Genomic DNA, 21474 nt, shown 5'->3' on the forward strand with positions numbered 1-21474 from the left:
GCGCCTTGCAACTGTTTCTTACTTGAGAAGTGTTTCAAATACTAGGATTTGGGGCAGCAACTCTGGGGTTAAATTGTATGCATAATTATTTCCTCACTTGGTCATCCTTCAAGTGAATTACCAGGCAGTCCAGAGGTTGGGACTCAGCATCTTCACCACCAAAGGCCCAGGGAACTAAGATCCTGAAGGCAGCATGGCATGGCCAAAAAAAAAAAAAAAAAAAGCCAACAAGGTCATCCTTCAGAAGCACTGTAGAGAATGACTGGCAGCCCTGTGTCATTCTCTTGTCTACCCTATCCTAGGGCCTCCCTGGTGGCTCAGCAGTAAGAATCTGCCTGCCAATGCAGGAAACACAGGACCCGGGTTCGATCCCTGGGTTGGGAAGATCCCCTGGAGTAGAAAATGGCAATCTGCTCTAGTATTCTTGCCTGGAAAATTCCATGGACTGAGGAGCCTGGTGGGCTACAGTCCATGAGGCTGCAAAGGAGTCAGACAGGAGTTAGTAAGTAAACAACAAAGAGCCTTTACATCACCAGCAAGCGTGCCACCTTTCTTTGGAGCAGACTCGACTTCATGCTATTCCTCTTCTCTCTTTACTTCCAGGAACCTGTTTTAAACCACAACTCTCCTCAATGTTTCAGCTAACAGCTGTGATTGTAAGATATTTATCTTAGGTTGCAGCAAAGATACATTTTATATATTGATCACCTGCAGGAAGCCAGAAGGTTCTGGGTGATAGCTTGGGGTACTGTGTGCTAAGTACTCTTGCTCCAACCCTCACTGCAACTACATGAACAAAATACCAACATTTCCTGGCTCAGGGCTGGCCACTGCCATTTCAGAAGCTCCAAGCTCCACACCTGCCCAGTCCAGTTTTCTCCAAAGGCTGGGTTTTTCTCTCCTTCCTATCTCTCATCCACTTAGCAAAATACCTGACCCAGTGGAAGAGGTGGTGAATAAGGAGGTTCAGAGAGTATGAGAACAAAGCACCCAAGAAGGGGACTCAGAAACAAAATAATGATCATGTTGGTTCATAGACCCTGCTTGTTGATCATACTAACTTCCATATGGAGCCAAATCTCTCTATCATTGTTCTTGGTACACTTTCTCCCTGATCCCTTACTGCCTCCAACTGCAGATTCTCCTTTATTTCTGCTGGGCCATGTTCTGAGGATGCAAGAGGCTTATTATCTATGACCTGGATTTCCACACTGGATGCATAGATTCTCCTCTGTGGAAGAAATAAGAATAGAAAGAGATGCAGGATATAGGAGCACCCTGAGAAGTGCAGTGGTTACCAGCCTGGGCTCTGGAGACTGACAGAAATCTAGGTGTCAACTCAGGCGTTATATTTACACATTCCTGAAAAGCCCACTTTCAGTTTCCTCATCTCTAAGATGAAGAAGCTTCTTGTGAGGGTTAAAAAACATCTCGCATGTAAAGCACTAAGGGCTAGGGTTAGGATATAAGCTATTATTAGTGTTGTTGCAGGAAGACACTTCAAAGTATGAACAAAAGAAAGACATTGTAACAGTGAGTTAGTGGTGACTTTGTTTTAAAGTCCACATTTGTTATACGCTGTTGCCAACATTGATAGCCTGGTATTACTTAGTAACCTCTCGGCTTCTTCCTTTCAAATATAAAAAGTTTTGGGAAGATAGAATTATGAACTTGCCTAAAAATGGCAGAAGGGAGTGGAACAAACCTACACAGAATATGTTGTTCAATAAAGTTCTTGGGGAAAATGAAAAATGTGTCTTTCATTTTTACTTAAAAACTGAAGGAACTTTTTGGCCAACTGATAGAAACACTCATTTGAAGTGGCGATTGTCCAGTGAAAAGTACTCATACCTCCTCCAAGGTCCTGCGGCCAGAGCAGCATGTGAGCTGAAGTCGGCTGTCTGGGACTTCCTGGAAAGCTACTGTTTTCCTGGCAAAGAGCCGTTTGGTGCCTTTTGCCCTTTCCTCCTGTCTGAAATCCAACCTTGGAGCCTGGAGGTGGAGTAGCCATCTCAACACCCTGTGGCTGAAAGGACCACCCTGTGCTGCTGCCTATGGCCCTGCTGGGTATGTGCAGAGACCACCACGTTGAATCAGTCAGGGTCCCAACAGGACACACACGGCTCACTCCAATGGGCTGATGGTGGAGACTTGGAAAACAGGCACTATTTGAAAAGGTGTAGTCGGTGTTAGGAAACATAGTTAAGAGTCAAGGCTGTAGCCTGGGGTTAGCGATGCAGGGAGCATTTCCAGTTCTGTGGGCACGAGAAGGGAGTGGTTACCAGGACCAAGAGAAAACAGCTGCGGGGAAGGGCTGCCTGAGAGGAGCAGCCTCTGTTCACCCCAAGAAAGGGATGAGGAGGTTCATTACCCCAACCTTACAATTTTCTGTGGGTAGTGACTTCCATTGGCCAAACCCAACTGGACACCAGAGACCTGGAGAGTTGAGGTGATGCAATACATTTAGGTCAATCTCAGGGCACTGAGCAAGTTAAAGAGGAGTATAGATCCAAACAAGCAAATGGAAAATATCTGTGACCTGCCATTGCGTGATTCAGTGGTCCTGAACATGATAATTAAGAAGGACAGAGCAAGAGTATACGGATGTGAGAGTTGGACCATAAAGAAGGCTGAGCACTGAAGAATTGATGCTTTTGAACTGTGGTGCTGGAGAAGGCTCTTGAGAGTCCCTTGGACTGCAAGGAGATCCAACCAGTCCATCCTAAAGGAGATCAGTCCTAAATACCTACTGGAAGGACTGATGCTGAAGCTGAAGCTCCAATACTTTGGCCACCTAATACAAAGAACTGACTCATTGGAAAAGACCCTGATGCTGGGAAAGATTGAAGGCAGAAGGAGAAGCGGTCGAGAGAGAATGAGATGGTTGGATGGCATCACTGACTCAATGGACATGAGCTTGAGCAAGATCTGGGAGTTGGTGATGGACAGGGAGGCCTGGTGTGCTGCAGTCCATGGGGTCGCAAAGAGTCAGACAGGACTGAGGAACTAAACAGAACTGGACTGAGCAAGAATGGGGCTTCCCTGGTGGTTCAGCAGTAAAGAATCCACCTGCCAATGCAGGAGACTTGGGAGACACAGGATTGATTTCTGGGTTGGAAAGATCCCTGGAGAAGGAAAGGGTAATCCACTCCAGTATTCTTGCCTGGGAAATCCCATGGACTGAGAAGCCAGGCAGGCTACAGTCCACAGGTTCTGCAGAGGGTTGGACATGACTTAGCGACCAAACAAGAACAACAGGAAAGAACACAGGAGGAGCCTCAGTCCTGATGGCTCTGGGAGTCACCATAGCAGCCTGAGCTATTTATGGAGCATATAACCATGTGAGGAAGATAAACCTGGATCCAGTTAAGTTGCTCTGGTCAGGTTTCAGTTACTTGCTTGAATGCCAGCCCTATGTGATCTATATGCATTTTCCATTTGTGCTGTCATTAGTCGACACAACTCCAATTATCTGAGTTATTATTATTCCATGTTTATTTCTTATTGGTTGAAAGCCAAATGTTTATCATTTTTTACCCAATGGGCCTGCCTTAGCTGAATGTTTTACTTTGTATATAAGTTGGTAAGATAAAGTCTATAAAAGCTGATAAACATGACTGGAAGGAAAGGGAGCAGCAGCATTGGCAGTAGCACTGACTTACTGCCCTGGGACAGGCTGCTGCTGCTGCTGCTAAGTCGCTTCAGTCGTGTCCGACTCTTAGCGACCCCATGGACTACAGCCTACTAGGCTCCTCCATCCATGGGATTTTCCAGGCAAGAATACTGGAGTGGGGTGCCATTGCCTTCTCCAGGGACCGGCTAATGAGCTCTATTTACTGCCTTGGTCTCCTGGGGCTGGGCTCCAAGATCAGCTGCATGGGGGCAGGAAATACGACTCTGAGGGTTTCAATTCCCTCTCCCTGGCTGATGGGGGCTCAGTCATGGGTCATCTCCTTGTCTGGAGCTCAGACTTGCTGTCTCTTCTCTGCCACTCCCTTAGCTGCGTCAATCGCTCCTATGCTTGACTCTTAGCACGCTGGGGTCCCCTTCTCCCCCAAGAGATGACTGCTTTTCCTCCTTGGCTTCTGTGCCAGTTCCCTGCTCTAGTCATTGGTGTAGCCTCTCTCTAGCCTGGAGTCCTGTGTTGATCCTGCCAGTGCCCTCCCTCTCCATGCCTTGGCTGCTGCTCTAGCCATTGTTGGAGCCCTGTGATCTGGGAGCAGACCTCTCAAACACCATCTGCCTCCTTCATGGTGGGAACAGTGCCTGCCCACGCTCTCTGCTGTTGAGCTCTGCCCACCTGCTGGTGCTCCTCAAACCCCAGGTTCAGACTGCTGCCAATAAGCCCTTGGCCTGAGTCCTTGATTGAGATTAAGGTGTCCCTTGGACATGGCAGTTTTACAGTCTTAACTGAAAATACTGCACTGTCTGCTGCCTCTCAGCACCAGCCCCACCCTCTGTCCTATAGCTCAGGATGAGTAGAAACAGTAGTAATGTAATGAAAATGATAGAAATGAAACAATCTATTATGTACCATGTGCTGACCACATGCCAGGCACTGCTTAAGCACAGAACTTTCCTTGTTGTGCACGGTGTCAGCATACATTTCAGGCACCATGTACAAAAACTACACATTTCAGTATAGTTTAATAACATCAGTCCCCCTACAACACAGTTCAAAACTGTTACCACAGTATACCAACTGTGAGTAACTGGATAAGTATAAACTTTGCTGCTAGCTTTTCAGTCCACAAAATTATTATGCTGTTAACAGCATGATTTTGTGACCAATCATGTCACTTCTCTTATAATCTATAAGTATTGGTCACTGGGCTGTTGTTATTCAATTTATGTACAGATAGCAAAGCATGTAGTTGTATTGCTTCCTTAATTCCCAGTGATAAACTTACGTGACATCTATAAAAACAGATAATAGAATTGGCCAACAAAAAAAAGCTAGCAAAAGAGATAAAAATGGGGACTTCCCTGACAGCCCAGGGGTTAAGAATCCATCTGCCAATGCAAGGGATGCAGGTTCGATCCCTGGTCCGGGAACTAATATTCTGCAGGCTTCGGGGCAACCAAGCCCCCTGTGCCACACTGTGCAACACAACTACTGAATCAGCACTCCAGAGCCTGCAAGCTGCAACTACTGAGCCCACCCACCTACAGCCTGTGCTCCACCACAAGAGAAGACACTGCAATGAGAAGCCCACGCACCCCAACTAGAGAGTAGCCCCAACTCATCACAACTGGAGAAAGCCTGCAAGCAGCAACGAAGACCCAACAAAGCCAAAGCAAACAACAAACAAATGATAACGGTGGGAGTGAAACTCACATCAAAGGTAAACAGAGGCAGAGAAGAAATAGCTGCTGTGGGATGATACTGTCACTATTCAACGCTAGCTATGCAGCCAGAAAAATTGAGTAAAGGTGATTTTAAAAACATAAATAAGGAAAGTTGTTGTGATGAGGGTGGAGATGTTCCAGAGGGATTGACACAGGCAAAAAAAATTCACATTAAAGAAACTCTCTAAGGTATTTCATGATGCTGAAAGTGTTAAGGATAGAATATGGGAAACTGATCCAAACTTAGAAAGGAATATGATCATTCTCTAAGGCACAGAATAGATGCTTACTCCTTACAGTATGTTATATTACAAGAACGCAAGCACTGCTCAGTTTCATACCAACAACAACAACAACAAAAAACTTTGGTAAGTTTTATACCAAAAAACTTCAACTCTTCGTTAAGTTTTGTACCAAAAAAAATGCCACAAAACCAACCCAAAACATTTAATTTTCATCTTCAATGGGTCCACTGTTTTAAATTACAGTAGAACAAATAAATATGAAGTCTACTATTCTTTCATTTCTTTAGACAGTTAAAACCAACAGCAAGAGAACTTTAAATATTTTGACAAACATTTTTAAAGATCAAGAACAGAACAACTGTAGTTTTTCCCACCGAGAATTAAGACTTCTTTGATAGAAGTGATAATGATAGTCACTCAGCCATATCCGACTCTTTGCTACTCATGGACTGTAGCCCACCAGGTTCCTCTGTCTATGGAATTCTACAGACAAGAATACTGGAGTGGGTAGCACTTCCCTGCTCCAGAGGATCTTCCTGACCCACAGATCCAACCTGGGTCTCCTGGTTGGAGATTGGCCTCCTGGTTGCAGGCAGATTCTTTACTGTCTGAGCCACCAGGATGGCCTAAGATCTCTTTGCAGGGTTTCAACTTCTGTGGTCATTTTCACGGAACTACACTCTCTTACAATGCAAGCACAGCCTGTACTTTACATGTATTATCTCATTTGATCTTCAAAATAACCTTAAGAAATAGATGCTGTCATCATTCCCATTTTACAGACAGAGAATTTGAAGCCCAAAGAAAATACTTCGACTGAGACCACATAACTATTATTATTGTTCTTTCAATCTTCAAGTCTTTTTAGAATTCCAAATTTATAGATTTCTTTTTGCACTTTGAAGATGTTGTGCTGGGTCTTCATTGTTGCACTCGGGCCTTCTCTGGCTGTGGTGATCAGGAGCTAGTCTCCACTGCAGTGCTTGGGCTTCCCTTGCTGCAGAACACAGACTCTACTGCAGCACTAGGACCAGTAGTTGTGGCGAACCAGCGTAGTTGTGGCATGTGGAGTCTTCCCAGACCAGGACTGAACCTGTGTCCCCCGCACTGGTAGGCGCATTCTTAACCACTGGACCACTAGGGAAGTCCCCATCTAATGTAATGTTAATATACCAAATGCCCCAGTTCTGGCCAATGAAACCTAATGGCAGGTATGCTGGGTGGTTTCTGAGTAAGATGCTTTTCCTCCTTGTAAAATGAGAGTTCTATTCCTTGCCCTGGATGTCTTCCTATGTCATGCCTTTGGGCATTGGTTGTATGCGGACACAATGTCCAAAGCTACAACAACCTTCTTTTAACCACAAAGGAAAGGTTGAGAGAAATTCAGAGCTGCCACCTGGAACTGTAACACTGTTAAACTGCTAAGCTAACCTTAGACTTACCTACCCCAGATTTCTTGTGCAAGATAATTGTCATATCATTTAGCTACACTGTGTTGGATATTATGCTACTTGTAAGAGAGAGCATTTCCAAATGACATACTCTTTTGCTATGATTTAAACGCTTGTGTTTAAAAGGCTCCAAATTCACTGCAGATGGTGACTGTAGCCATGATATTAAAAGATGCTTGCTTCTTGGAAGAAAAGCTATTACAAACCTAGACAGCATATTACAAAGCAGAGACATTACTTTGCCAACAAACGTCCATGTAGTCAAAACTATCATTTTTCCAAGGAACATTTCATGTAAAGATGGGCTCAATAAAGGACAGAAATGGTATGGACCTAACAGAAGCAGAAGATATTAAGAAGAGGTGGCAAGAATATACAGAAAAACTATACAAAAAAGATCTTCAAGACCCAGATAATCACGATGGTACTATCACTCACCCAGAGCCAGACATCCTGGAATATGAAGTCAAGTGGGCCTTAGGAAGCATCACTACAAACAAAGCTAGTGGAGGTGATGGAATTCCAGCTGAGCTATTTCAAATCCTAACAGATGATGCTGTCAAAGTGCTGCACTCAATATACGAGCAAGTTTGGAAAACTCAGGAGTGGCCATAGGACTGGAAAAGATCAGTTTTAATTCCAATCCCAAAGAAAGGCAATGCCAAAAAATGCTCAAACTACCATGCAATTGCATTCATCTCACACGTTAGTAAAGTAATGCTCAAAATTCTCTAAGCCAGGCTTCAACAGTACGTGAACCGTGAACTTCCAGATATTCAAGCTGGTTTTAGAAAAGGCAGAGGAACCAGAGATCAAATTGCCAACATCTGGTGGATCATGGAAAAAGCAAGAGAGTTCCAGAAAAACATCTATTTCTGCTTTATTGACTATGCCAAAACCTTTGAGTGTGGTGGATCACCACAAACTGGAAAATTCTTCAAGTAATGGAAATACCAGACCACCTGACCTACCTCCTGAGAAATCTGTATGCAGGTCAGGAAGCAAAGTTAGGACTGGACATGGAACAACAGACTCGTTCCAAATAAGGAAAGGAGTACGTCAAGGCTGTAAGGCTGGGCTGGATGAAGCACAAGCTGGAATCAAGATTGCCAGGAGAAATATCAATAACCTCAGATAGGCAGATGACACCACCCTTATGGCACAAAGTGAAGAAGAACTAAAGAGCCTCATGATGAAAGTGAAAGAGGAGAGTGAAAAAGTTGGCTTAAAGCTCAACATTCAGAAAACGAAGATCATGGCATCTGGTCCCATCAGTTCAGTTCAGTTAAGTTCAGTTCATTTGCTCACCGACACTTTGCAACCCCATGAATTGCAGCACTCCAGGCCTCCCTGTCCATCACCAACTCCTGGAGTTCACTCAAACACACGTCCATAGTCGGTGATGCCATCCAGCCATCTCATCCTCTGTCGTCCCCTTCTCCTTCTGCCTTCAATCTTTCCCAGCATCAAGGTATTTTCAAATGAGTCAGTTCTTCACATCAGGTGGAGAAAATATTGACATTTCAGCTTTAACATCAGTCCTTCCAATGAATATTCATGACCGATTTCCTTTAGGATGGACTGGTTGGATCTCCTTGCAGTCCAAGGGACTCTCAAGAGTCTTCTCCAACACCACAGTTCAAAAGCATCAATTGTTCAGCGCACAGCTTTCTTCATAGTCACTTCATGGCAAATAGATGGGGAGACAGTGGAAACAGTGATAGACTACTTTTTTGGACTCCAAATCACTGCAGATGGTGACTGCAGCCATGAAATTAAAAGATGCTTATACCTTGGAAGAAAAGTTACAACCGACCTAGACAGCAGAGACATTACTCTGCCAACAAAGGTCTGTCTAGTCAAGGCTATGGTTTTTCCAGTAGTCATGTATGGATGTGAGAGTTGGACTATAAAGAAAGCTGAGCACCGAAGAATTGATGCTTTTGAACTGTGGTGTTGGAGAAGACTCTTGAGAGTCCCTTGGACTGCAAGGAGATCCAACCAGTCCATCCTAAAGGAAATCGGTCATGAATATTCATTAGAAGGATGGGTGTTGAAGCTGAAGCTCCAATACTTTGGCCACCTGATACAAAGAACTGACTCACTGGAAAAGACCCTGATGCTGGGAAAGATTGAAGGCAGAAGGAGAAGCGGGAAATAAAGGATGAGATGGTTGGACGACATTACCAACTCGATGGACATGAGTTTAAGCAAGCTCTGGGAGTCAGTGATGGACAGGGAAGCCTGGCATGCTGCAGTCCATACAGTCGCAAAGAGTCGGATACAACTGAGGGACTGAACTGAACTGAAATGTTTGTATCCCTGTCCAAATTCAAATGTTGAAATCCTCACACCCCAAAGTGATGGTGTTAGGATGTAGAACTTCTGCTCTTGATCTAAGGTCATGAAAGTGGGGCCCTCATGAATGGAATTAATGCCCTTATAAGAGATCCCAGAGAGCTCCCTCTGGGAGCAGTGAGAGGTCAGCAGTGTGAAACTTGCAAGAGAAGTCTTCATCAGAATCTGACCATGCTGGCACCCAGACCTTCCAGCCTCAAGAACTGTGAGAAATAAATGTGGGTTGTTTAGAAACCATCCAGCCTATAGTGCTACAGTAGCCTGAACCGACTAAGACATCTCTAACCTTTTCATCTGAATTCTTCCTCAGGACCACAATCATGTTCAAGTTTCATCCCTGGAAAAGAATAAGAATAGCTTGCTCTGTACCCAGCCATTCCTCCCCTCCAGCCACTGTTTTTTCTTTCCTTTCAGGGGCAAGTCTGTGTAAGAAGTAAAGTATACATGTTATCTGTGCAGCCTCACTTGTTATTCATTCTTCGATCTTCTGTGGCTTCCCTCCTCCCACTCCACTAAGTATTTTAATCTAGGCCATTAATAACCTCTTAGTCTGCAAATTCAGCAGATGCTGCTTCTTGGTCTTTTTCTTATCTGACCTTTCTATGGCTCTTGGCTTTGATAACCACTTCCGCTCTGTGAAAGCCCCTTTGCCTGCGGCTTCTTTGACATCGCCCTCACCCAGTTCCCTTTTGACTTCTCTGGCTATTTATTCCCCATTTTGTTCATGAGAGCCTCCTCTGTCTTTATCACTTAGAAGTTGGTTTCTTTAGGGTGCTATTCTGCCTCACTCTTCCCTTTCTACACTCTTCTCCTAGATGGCAACTTGCATTCTTAAAGTTTCAAAGATTGAAGGTAGCTTTCTTGAGAACTGGGGACCTATTCTAGACTTCTCACTTAAGCAGAGCTGAGCTGAGTCATAGGTACTCTGTTAAAATATCCTTCATAGTGGATTAAGCATCTTGTCATATATTGAAATGTGTCCCCCAAAAAGATATGCGGAAGTTCTAACGCCCAATAGCTGTGATTGTGACATTTGAACACAAGGTCTTTGCAGCTGTAAACAGGTTAAGATGAGGTCAGCAGGTGGGCCTTAATGTGATATGACTGATGAACTTCTAAGAAAAGGAAAAGAGACACAGACACAGGGAGGACACCATATGAGGATGGAGGCAGAAGTTGGAGTGATGTGGCTACAAACCAAGGAAGGTCTGTGGTTGAGAGTGACTACCAGAGGTTAGAAAGAGGCAAGGAAGAATCCTTCCCTACAGGTTTCAGAGGGATTATGTCCCTGCTGATACCTTAGATTTCTAGACCCCAGAAGTGTGAGACAGCACCTTTCTGTGGTTTTAATCCACATGGTTTGTGGTACTTCATTACAGCAGTCTTAGGAAACTAATACAGACGTGTCCCACCATCCTGAAGCTCCTTATCTAAGCAAGCAGTTATCACTTGTAATCTCTTTTGTCTTAACATTTTGCCTTCATCTTTCTCTTAGTTCAGAGGTTTTCAGACTTTCAAATATCATACACCAGTTTGGGTTTTTTAAAATCTGAGTATCAACATTGGGTTTGCAACTTTTAATTTTACCCTTAGTCATTTGCTATAAGGACATTAAAACAAAACAAAAACGAACTACCATTTACTTAAAAGCATCATTTATAAAAGCTAGGACATTTTAACACTAAACTCTCAGAATAAAGTACAGTTCTTTAAACTAAATATTTAATGTTTTATGAAAAACTCATTGCTCTATCCCAACTTTTCCAGTATTGTTTCAGATAAAAAATATATAACCAAAACAGTTAAAAGCACATGGTATGTATGTAACAACAACAACAAAAAAATCAGTACATAAATATTCATAGCTTTCTTTTCTTTGTTTCCAGCCATCTTCCTATTCCAAGTTCTCTTTGAACATATCATGAAGTTCAGGCATTAATCAGCGAGAGTAAAAACTTGAGAAACAGGAGCTGTAAAGAATAATAAGAATTCCTTCTTAAAAGGAAGAGAAGGACCTCTCAAAAGGAAGTTTAGATGAATGAGAAGGTGGGAGAGGCATGGTTAGGTTTCAGAGAGTTGGGGACAGGAGATGAGCTAGGCATATGAAAGAAACTGAAAATAAGATGAGGAAAACGAAATTTTAGGAAATTTGGTCTACACTATGTGTATTCCCTCTTTGATACCTTAAGAGTGTGAGGTAGGGATCTATATTGCTTTAAAATTTCTTTGGAAGGAATGATGCTAAAGCTTAAACTCCAATACTTTGGCCACCTCATGCGAAGAGTTGACTCATTGGAAAAGACTCTTGATGCTGGGAAGGATTGGGGGCAGGAGGAGAAGGGGACGACAGAGGATGAGATGGCTGGATGGCATCACTGACTCGATGGACGTGAGTCTGAGTGAACTCTGGGAGTTGGTGATGGACAGGGAGGCCTGGCGTGCTGCGATTCATGGGGTCGCAAAGAGTCGGACAAGACTGAGCGACTGAACTGAACTGAACTGAATTGCCCCCCACCTCCCACCACCCCAGCCTCCCCCTCTCCCCAGCCCCCCCGCCTCCCCGGCCCAAGACTTTGAGTGTGATTCTTTATAGGACCAGATCACAAGGCAGCCCGGACTTAAAAGGGTTACTTATGACTGCATTCAGAGGAAGTATGGTATAGTGGTTAGGGGTTGGTGCTCTGGAATCAGAAGTTGTGCCTTTGAATCCTGGCCCTACTTCTTCTCTGCTGTGGGCCCACGAGAAAATTACTTTTCTGTACCTCATTTCTCCATTCACTAAAAGGAGAAAACAGTACCCACTTCACTGGATTGTTGGGAGAATCATGAGTTAACACATAAGGCAAGGAGGACAGTGCTTGTCAATTAAACACCCTCAAACGTCTGACAACAATAAAACAGAAATCTATTCATAACCTCCCATCTGCTTAAACAAAACAACTTTCGCGGCTCACCGTTCCTAAACTTCTTGGCATGGCACCCTCCAAATCTGATCTGCCCTATTTGTCTTAGCAAGCTTAGCTCCGGTCTTCCTCCAGAGTCAGCTACAGCGGGCACGCGGCGCTCGCAGACGCTCGGTCGTGGTCCAGATTCCCTCCTGCCCTCAGACCGGCTCCCCCTACCCCCCACGCCCGATCACCCCCGCCCGCCTCCCCTACCCCTCATTACCCCGCCCGGGTCGCCCCATGCCCCCGCCTTCGTGGGCATTCTCGCCGCCCTCGCGGCGCCTGGGCACGCATGTCACGCCCTCTGCGGAGACCAACTCTCCTCTCCTCTCGCCCCGCTCCCGGCACTTCAAAACCTCTAAGCGAGCTTTTCTCTTGCTGTGCTGTCATTGTTTAAAGGGTCCGACTCGCTTGCACATCCTAGATGCTCAGTTAAAGTGACCGTAAAGGGAAACGGTCTATCTTCTCCTGCAAACATAAAACTGCAGGTACTGGGTGGGGAGGGGAGACTGGTCAGCAGTAAATTTCCTTCCATCCTAAAATCCGTTGCCCCTGGTGCCCAGACCAGACACGTCGCCCGGGGATAGGGGCGGTAGTGCCTTCCAGTACTTCGCCCCCCACCCTGCCCCGCCCCGCCCCGCCCCGCTCCGCTCCGCTCCTTCCAGCCTTGCCCTGGACCCCCGCGGTCACGTGACCATCATCCCCCACCTTGGGGTACCGTCCCCCGCCCCAAGCGCACAGCTGGAGGCCGGTCCCCGCCCTCCCCCGGGAGCAGCGGCGCCGGAGCGGGCGCAGTGCATTGTGGGCAGAGGGGCGGGGGTTGGGAAGATGGCGGCTCCCAGCCTCCTCAACTGGAGGCGGGTTTCTTCCTTCACGGGGCCGGTCCCCCGCGCCCGGCACGGACACCGAGCGGTGGCCATCCGGGAGCTGATGATCATCTTTGGAGGAGGCAACGAGGGCATCGCGGATGAGCTGCACGTCTACAACACCGGTAGGCGCGGCGACGGTTCTTCGGCCCCTCCTGCGGGAGCCGCGGAGGGGGAGGGGAGACGAGGCGGCGGCCGCGGCCCTGACAGCTGTCACCGCCGGGTCACTGCCTTCTCCGACCGGCGGCAAGGAGTGCGGCTCGGCCGGGTGGCCCAGCTCCCGCAGCGTCCCGGGCCGTAGCTCCGTTTCCCCGGGTTTCCCTCGGGCGAAACCGGCCCCGGAGCGGGGCGCGCCGGCCCTCTGGCAGACGGTCGTGGACACCCCCCTCCCGGCCCGCGCCAACGCTGCTGGCGGACTTAGGCGAGAGAGACAGTTTCCACCCGCCTGGGCCTCTTGCCGAAGTCTCGCCCACTCCGGTGCCCCGAGATCCCTCCCTGTCAAAACCCAACTCCAAACCAGCGCTCCTCGGGGCCTTCCCTGTCTTTGCTTTCCTTCCTTCGTAGGAAGAGAATATAGGGGAAATGAGGAGGGAAAAGGAAAGGCCATTTGGTACTTTCACCCCCCAGTTGAGCCCCGTATCTGGCAGGTGGCAGTCAAGATATTTACCCCGTTCTCAGCGCTCTTAACTGGCGGGGAAGTGGTTCGTGGGTGAGACCGGCGCCTGGGTCTGCGCAGTTTGGTGTGTGTGCCCAAGCTCAGCCGTTTGGCGCTCGGCGATCTGGGAGGGCCGTCGGCTTCAGCACCGCTGCGGATGAGAAATGCCTCGGGCCGCGGAGGCCCTTGCCCTTGAGTACCTCTGTGGAATATACGGGAGGTTGGAATTTCATTTTTTTCCCACTTGTAAATGCGCCAACTGTCATAAGAAAGCTGTTTTCTTGGTGTAACGTTAATTGATGAGTTTCAGATCAACGTCGCGGTCCGTAACTTTTCTCTGGCCGAATAGCTTAACTGTAGCGGTCATTTAGAAATGAATAAAATGGTGGAGTAGGAGAAATTTTTTATTTTCTCACCTTCTCCTCCTTCTGGCACCCCAGCCTAAAAAGTTAGAAAGTTAATCGGTACTTCCGTAGAATGTGAAAATCTTGGCTTTGAAGTTAAGTTAGACCCAGTTTGAATTTTGCTCTGCCAGTTGCTTAGGATCCGCGCTAAAGTTAACCTAAGTGTCAGATTTTTCACTTGTAAAATGGAGAGGATGATACTCCCCAGGTAGGGTTTTTGTTGAGAAATTAAATGATATATAGATCAAGGTTTTTCAGCAGCATGTCTATTGACATTTGAACTGGGTAATTTTTGGTTTTAGGGGGCTTTACTGTGCATTGGGCTTCCCTGGTGGCTCAGAAGGTAAAGAATTGGCCTGCAATGCGGAGACCTGGGTTCAGTCACTGGGTTGAGAAGGTCCCCTGGAGGAGGGCATGGCAACCCACTCCAATATTCTTGCCTGGAGAATCCCCATGCACAGAGGAGCCTGGCGGGCTACAGTCCATGGCGTCGCAGAGTCAGACACGACTGAGCGACTAAGCACACGGGTACTGTGCACTGTAAGATGTTTGGCAGTCCCAGTCCTACCCACTAGCTGCTAGTAGGACTCCCGCCGTCCACTTATGACAGCTAAACATTTTTTATTTGTCTCTGACCGGGCAAAATCATTTCCAATTAAGAACCACTGATATAAACGATCCTTATAAAAGTACATACTCGTAGTTTATTATAACTTTATTATAATTGGTTTTCATTTTATTTTGGCTACTAGTTACAAATCAGTGGTTCCTACCAGCTGTTAGAGGAGACATCCCTCCAGGTTGCGCTGCCCATGGATTTGTCTGTGATGGTACCAGAATATTAGTATTTGGGGGAATGGTTGAATATGGAAGATACAGCAATGAGTTATATGAGTTACAAGTAAGTGTATTTCAAATTTATTATCTCAGACTGAAATGTTAATAATGATATTGCTCTTAATTCTTTGAAAGATTGCAAAATATTTCATTAACATGCTGAAGGTAAGTGTGAGCTCCACATTTTATAGCTTCGAGGAAAACGTTTCCACTTCACTAAAAAGCCAAAGTTTCTAATGTAATTCTTTTTCCAATACCCAGTGCAACATTTGTAACATTAAGATATCTGTTACTTAGCATCAGTTGTACAAGTTATATTTGGGCTTTTGTATCTTAGTGCAGTCCTTCTTAAGCTTTAACCTGCAACAGAAGCAGGAGGCGGGTTTGTGAAAACAGATTGCTGAGCCCCGCCCTCAGAATTTCTAAATCAGTATTGTCTACAGAGAATTTGCATTCCTACTAAATTCACACCTGCTGCTGCTGATCCCCAGACCACACCTTTTGGAAAACTTCTGCCTTAGTTATAAAAATTGTTCCTCTAACACTAATAATCCCCGCACCTCCCCCCCGCCCCACCCCCCCACCCCCCGCCCCAGCAATGCATACAAAAGAGTAACAGTTTCAGATAGCCTTCCAAATTTGACTCTCCAATGAACCCGACTCAGAGCCCACTGTGACAGCCCTGACTAATTTTTATTCCTAAACTGTGCTTGTATTCCCAAGGCTGTGATCATGAGGGTGTTTGGTAGTTGGCAGATGTAGATGGATTATGCCTGTTTATAAGCAGTTCATTTCAAAAAATGTAAATCCATGACTAGAGAGTAAGTTTTGGAGTTTGGCTTGTTAAATGATCTTTACATTGGACTTCCCTAGCAGGCCAGTGGTTAAGACTGCATTTCCACTGCAGGGAGCACAGGTTCTATCCCTGGTTGGGGAACTAAGATCCCACATGCCCTGTGGTGTGACCAAGAAAAAAAAGTTGTTTTATATGATCTTTATGTTTATTTAAAGATTAAAATATATACCATTCATGGATTAACTAATTTCAAAAGGTGAGAGTACATAAATTGCATGTAATCTTAAAGTTGTAAATAATTTTGAATACCTCATTTGGAAAATATTGGGTTGGCCAAAAGTTTGTTTGAGTTTCCCCATGATGTGTTGCTGAAAAACTCTAACAAACTTTTGGCTAACCCAATTTTTATGATTACTAGTGTTAATGATTATTAGCTTAGTTTGCCATGTGGAAAGCTGTGAATATGGAAGACTAGACTGATTTTCTGTTGGAACACTCATTTTAATTTCAGAATTTATTTGGTTATTTGTCATTTGTCCCCGAAGTAGTTTATTGAAGCCTTCTGATTGGATTCAGATTAAAATGTATTGGTATGATATTTTAGTATTTTAACAGGAATGTTTCGTGATTTTGTCTGAGTGTATCTGTGCTCTTTTTTTAGGCAAGTCGTTGGTTATGGAAAAAAGTGAAACCCCATCCCCCTTCTTCTGGTTTACCTCCTTGTCCTCGACTGGGACATAGCTTCTCTTTATATGGTAACAAATGCTATTTGTTTGGTGGCCTGGCAAATGAAAGTGAAGATTCAAACAATAATGTTCCCAGGTATGCCAACACTTTTTCAGATCAAATGTTTATTTTATGATTTAGATTAAGAACATGTGATTTCTTCCATCTTTAATTATTAAAAGCAATGAAGCTTATCCCTTTGCATTTGAACCTAACAGTGAACAAATTTGTGTCCATTTGTGATTTTTCCTTAGTCCCTGGAGTATATCACTTTTCAAAACTGTGCCTTTTTTAATCAAATCATCTTACTAAATTGGTATTAATATAACTGCTTGTGGCAGTTATATTGTATATGTTGAGCCATAATGTGTTTTAGTTGTTGTAAGTGATAATGAAAAGTAACAAATGGTTGTTTACAAATTATATTTCTCTGGGAATTTGGTGACAAAAATCTGAATATCAAATGAAGGCCATCATTTCCACTTTTCACATAGGGAGCTGTTAAGAGTGGTTCACACAAGCAAATACCTTTAGAACCAATCCTCTTCTTTTTTCGAACAGAATTAATCACTGCCTCTTTTCTTTTTGCATAATGTTTTGATCACATGGTCATTATAGCATTCAGGATTTGGAGGTTTAGAGTCCACAAGGCTGTTTTCTGATTCACTGCTTACCATGTATGTGTCCTTTAGTGGAAGTAATCTAAGCCTGTTTTCCTTCACTGTGAATGGGAGTGATTAAATCCAGTGTCATTGTGGTTGCTAAATAAGATCATTGGCATAATTTTCAAAGCACTTTCAAGTTGCCATCAGCAATATCAGTAGTTGTCATCACCATTATTAATGTGTCTTTTTATCTACATTAGATTGATTTTAGAGCCTTACCTTTTTTCCCTACAAACTTAAAAAAAATAACATATGCTAAAACTACGTAGAAAATTTGGAAACTAGAGAAAAAGAGGAAGAAAAAATGTATCCCCCACACTAATCCAGATACTTTTAGTACATGTCTTTTTTCATTTCTCCATTAAGCAGATTTATTTTGAGATACTGACTTGTGAAATTCAAGGAATCAGACAATGTAGAAAGTTCTTTTTCGCAGGATCCCTATTCCCCAACATAGGAAGAAACACATAATTCAATTTGATGTGTATGTTTTGGGACCTTTTTCATATAACACATTGTATTAGTCAGTTTTTGACGTGTTAAGGGTAAGCTTCTCAAGTTTATGCTGCTTGAGAGAATAACTAGATACATGTGATGCTTTTTAAAGCCTTGATTAAAGCCAGCACATTCATTTCTGTTGACATTCCATTGTTCAAAGCAAGCTCTAAGGCCAAGACCTGAGTGGGTGATGCAAGGATACATGTTTTGCTTTCTGGGAGAAGGGACTTGGGAGTATTACTCTGATTCTACTCTTTTTTTTTTTTTAATAAAGTGAGAGCTTTCCTTTTGCTTTATGACTTTGAGTGTTTACTTGTTTGGGTTTTTTTTTTTTTTTTTTTTTACCTTTAATAATGTATGTTTGGGTGAACTCCGGGAGTTGGTGATGGACAGGGAGGCCTGACGTGCTGTGATTCATGGGGTCGCAAAGAGTCGGACACGACTGAGCCACTGAACTGAACTGAACGGAATATATGTTTACATGGCAGTAGATATGGATTGGCCTCTTATTAACAGTGGAAAAGTAGTCTGAGTTATGCAAATTATCTAACCATTCCCCTACAGATGGACACTTAAATATTTCCATTTTGCTATTATAGTTTTTGCATAATGTGAAATTTTTTGTAGGATTGATATTTATGAATGGAATTGGGAAGGAGATGGTGGTGATCAAAGGATACATTTTAACTTTGTTCAGTTCAGTTCAGTTCAGTTGCCGAGTCCTGTCTGACTCTCTGTGACCCCATGAACCACAGCACGCCAGGCCTCCTTGTCCATCACCAACTCCCGGAGTTTACCCAAACTCATGTCCATCGAGTTGGTGATGCCATCCAACCATCTCATCTTCTGTTGTCCGCTTCTCCTCCTGCCTTCAATCTTTTCCAACATCGGGTCTTTTCAAATGAGTCAGCTCTTTGTATCAGGTGGCCAAAATATTGGAGTTTCAGCTTCAACATCATTCCTTCCAATGAACATGCAGGACTGATTTCCTTTAGGAAGGACTGGTTGGATCCCCTTGCAGTCCAAGGGACTCTCAAGAGTCTTCTCCAACACCACAGTTCAACAGCATCAGTTCTCTGCACTCAGCTTTCTTTATAGTCCAACTCTCACATCCATACATGACCACTGGAAAAACCATAGCCTTGACTAGACAGTCCTTTGTTGACAAAGTAATGTCTCTGCTTTTGAATATGCTGTCCAAGTTGGTCATAACTTTCCTTCTAAGGAGTAAGCGTCTTTTAATTTCATGGCTGCAGTCACCATCTGCAGTGATTTTGGAGCCCCCCAAAATAAAGTCAGCCAATGTTTCCCCATCTATTTGCCATGAAGTGATGGGACCAGATGCCATGATCTTCGTTTTCTGAATGTTGAGCTTTAAGCCAACTTTTTCACTCTCCTCTTTCACTTTCATCAAGAGGCTCTTTAGTTCTTCTTCACTTTCTGCCACAAGGGTGGTGTCATCTGCATATCTGAGTTTTTGATATTTCTCCCGGCAATCTTGATTCCAGCTTGTGCTTCATCCAGCCCAGCGTTTCTCATGATGTACTCTGCATAGAAGTTAAATAAGTAGGGTGACAATATACAGCCTTGACGTACTCCTTTTCCTATTTGGAACCAGTCTGTTGTTCCATGTCCAGTTCCAACTGTTGCTTCCTGACCTGTGTACAGATTTCTCAAGAGGCAGGTCAGGTGGCCTGGTATGTCCATCGCTTGAAGAATTTTCCACAGTTTGTTGTGATCCACAGTCAAAGGCTTTGGCATAGTCAATAAAGCATAAATAGATGCTTTTCTGGAACTCTGTTGCTTTTTCAATGATCCAGCGGATGTTGGCAATTTGATCTCTGGTTCCTCTGCCTTTTCTAAAACCAGCTTGAACATCTGAAAGTTCACAGTTCATGTATTGTTGAAGCCTGGCTTGGAGAATTTTGAGCATTAATTTACTAGCATATGATATGAATGCAATTGTGCAGTAGTTTGAGCATTCTTTGGCATTGCCTTTCTTTGGAATTGGAATGAAAACTGATCTTTTTCAGTCCTGTGGCCACTGCTGAGTTTTCCAAATTTGCTGACATATTGAGTGCAGCACTTTCACAGCATCATCTTTTAGGCTTTGAAATAGCTCAACTGGAATTCCATCACCTCCACTAGCTTTGTTCGTAGTGATGCTTCCTAAGGCCCACTTGACCTCACATTCCAGGATGTCTGGCTCTAGGTGAGTGATCACACCTTCGTGATTATCTGGGTCATGAAGATCTTTTTTGTATAGTTCTTTTGTGTATTTTTGCCTCCTCTTCTTAATATCTTCTGCTTCTGTTAGGTCCATATGATTTCTGTTCTTTATTGAGCCCATCTTTGCATGAAATGTTCCCTTGGTATCTCTAATTTTCTTGAAGAGATCTCTCAGTTCAGTTCAGTTCAGTCGCTCAATTGTGTCTGACTCTTTGCGACCCCATGAATCGCAGCACGCCAGGCCTCCCTGTCCATCACCAACTCCCAGAGTTCACTCAGACTCACGTCCATCGAGTCAGTCATGCCATCCAGCCATCTCATCATCTGTTGTCCCCTTTTCCTCCTGCCCCCAATCCCTCCCAGCATCAGAGTCTTTTCCAATGAGTCAACTCTTCGCATGAGGTGGCCAAAGTACTGGAGTTTCAGCTTTAGCATCATTCCTTCCAAAAAAATCCCAGGGCTGATCTCCTTCAGAATGGACTGGTTGGATCTCCTTGCAGTCCAAGGGACTCTCAAGAGTCTTCTCCAACACCACAGTTCAAAAGCATCAATTCTTCAGCGCTCAGCCTTCTTCACAGTCCAACTCTCACATCCGTACATGACCACAGGAAAAACCATAGCCTTGACTAGACGAAACTTTGTTGGCAAAGTAATGTCTCTGCTTTTGAATATGCTATCTAGGTTGGTCATAACTTTCCTTCCAAGGAGTTAGCGTCTTTTAATTTCATGGCTGCAGTCGCCATCTCCAGTGATTTAGCATGTATCAAATGTTTTTTCCTTTTTATTGTTGAATAATACTCCATTGTACTGATACGTCAGATTTTATTTATCTGTCATCAGTTGATAGACATTTGGATTGTTTCCAATTCGGGGCTCATATAATAATGCTGTTATCATTTGCCTACAAGTCTTTCTATGGATATGTACTCATTGCTCTTGATTAGATACCTAGTAATAGAACTGATGAGGCATGTGGGAAATTTATATTTAACTTTTAAGCACTACTGGACTGTTTTCCAGTGACTACCATTTTACCTTCCCACCAGCAGTGTATAAGGGTTTCAAATTTTCCACATCCTTGTTAACATTTGTTATTGTCTGTCTTTTTGACTGTAGCCAACCTAGTGGGTATAAGGTCATGTCTTACGGTTTTGGTTTGCATTTCCCTATTGACCAATGATGTTGAGTTTCTTTTCATGAGCTTTTTAGCCATTTATATATCTTCTTTGGAGAAATTTCTGTTCAAATCTTTGTTCATTTTAAAATTAAATTGTTTGATATAGATGGCCAATAGGCACAAGAAAAGGTGCTGAACCTTGCTAATTATTAGAGAAGTGCAAATCAGAATAACAATCAGGTACCCCCTCACACTGGTCAGAATGGCCATCATTAAAAAGTCTACAAATAACAAATGCTCGAGAGGGTATGGAGAAAAGGAAACTCTCCTACA

At 44.1% G+C, this 21474-nt stretch overlaps 2 protein-coding genes across 3 annotated transcripts in view; one reads left to right on the plus strand and one right to left on the minus strand.

Annotated features, from left to right (window-relative positions):
- Positions 1-13903, minus strand: part of GLT8D2 (glycosyltransferase 8 domain containing 2) — a 58311-nt gene extending 44408 nt beyond the window's left edge. The window contains exon 1 of the mRNA XM_070789638.1: positions 13882-13903. The gene's annotated coding sequence lies outside the window, so the exon portion shown is untranslated. The remainder of the gene's footprint in view (positions 1-13881) is intronic.
- HCFC2 (host cell factor C2) overlaps positions 13134-21474 on the plus strand; it is a 114985-nt gene continuing 106644 nt past the window's right edge. For both annotated transcript variants that reach the window (XR_011566666.1, XM_019961207.2), the window contains exons 1-3: positions 13134-13339; positions 15026-15174; positions 16568-16728. Coding sequence is in view for 1 of the 2 variants with exons in the window: in XM_019961207.2 (XP_019816766.1) it covers positions 13177-13339; positions 15026-15174; positions 16568-16728 (473 nt within the window). In the remaining variant the exon portion in view is untranslated. The remainder of the gene's footprint in view (positions 13340-15025; positions 15175-16567; positions 16729-21474) is intronic.

This window comes from Bos indicus, chromosome 5, assembly GCF_029378745.1.
Source record: "Bos indicus isolate NIAB-ARS_2022 breed Sahiwal x Tharparkar chromosome 5, NIAB-ARS_B.indTharparkar_mat_pri_1.0, whole genome shotgun sequence".
Lineage (NCBI taxonomy): Eukaryota > Metazoa > Chordata > Mammalia > Artiodactyla > Bovidae > Bos > Bos indicus.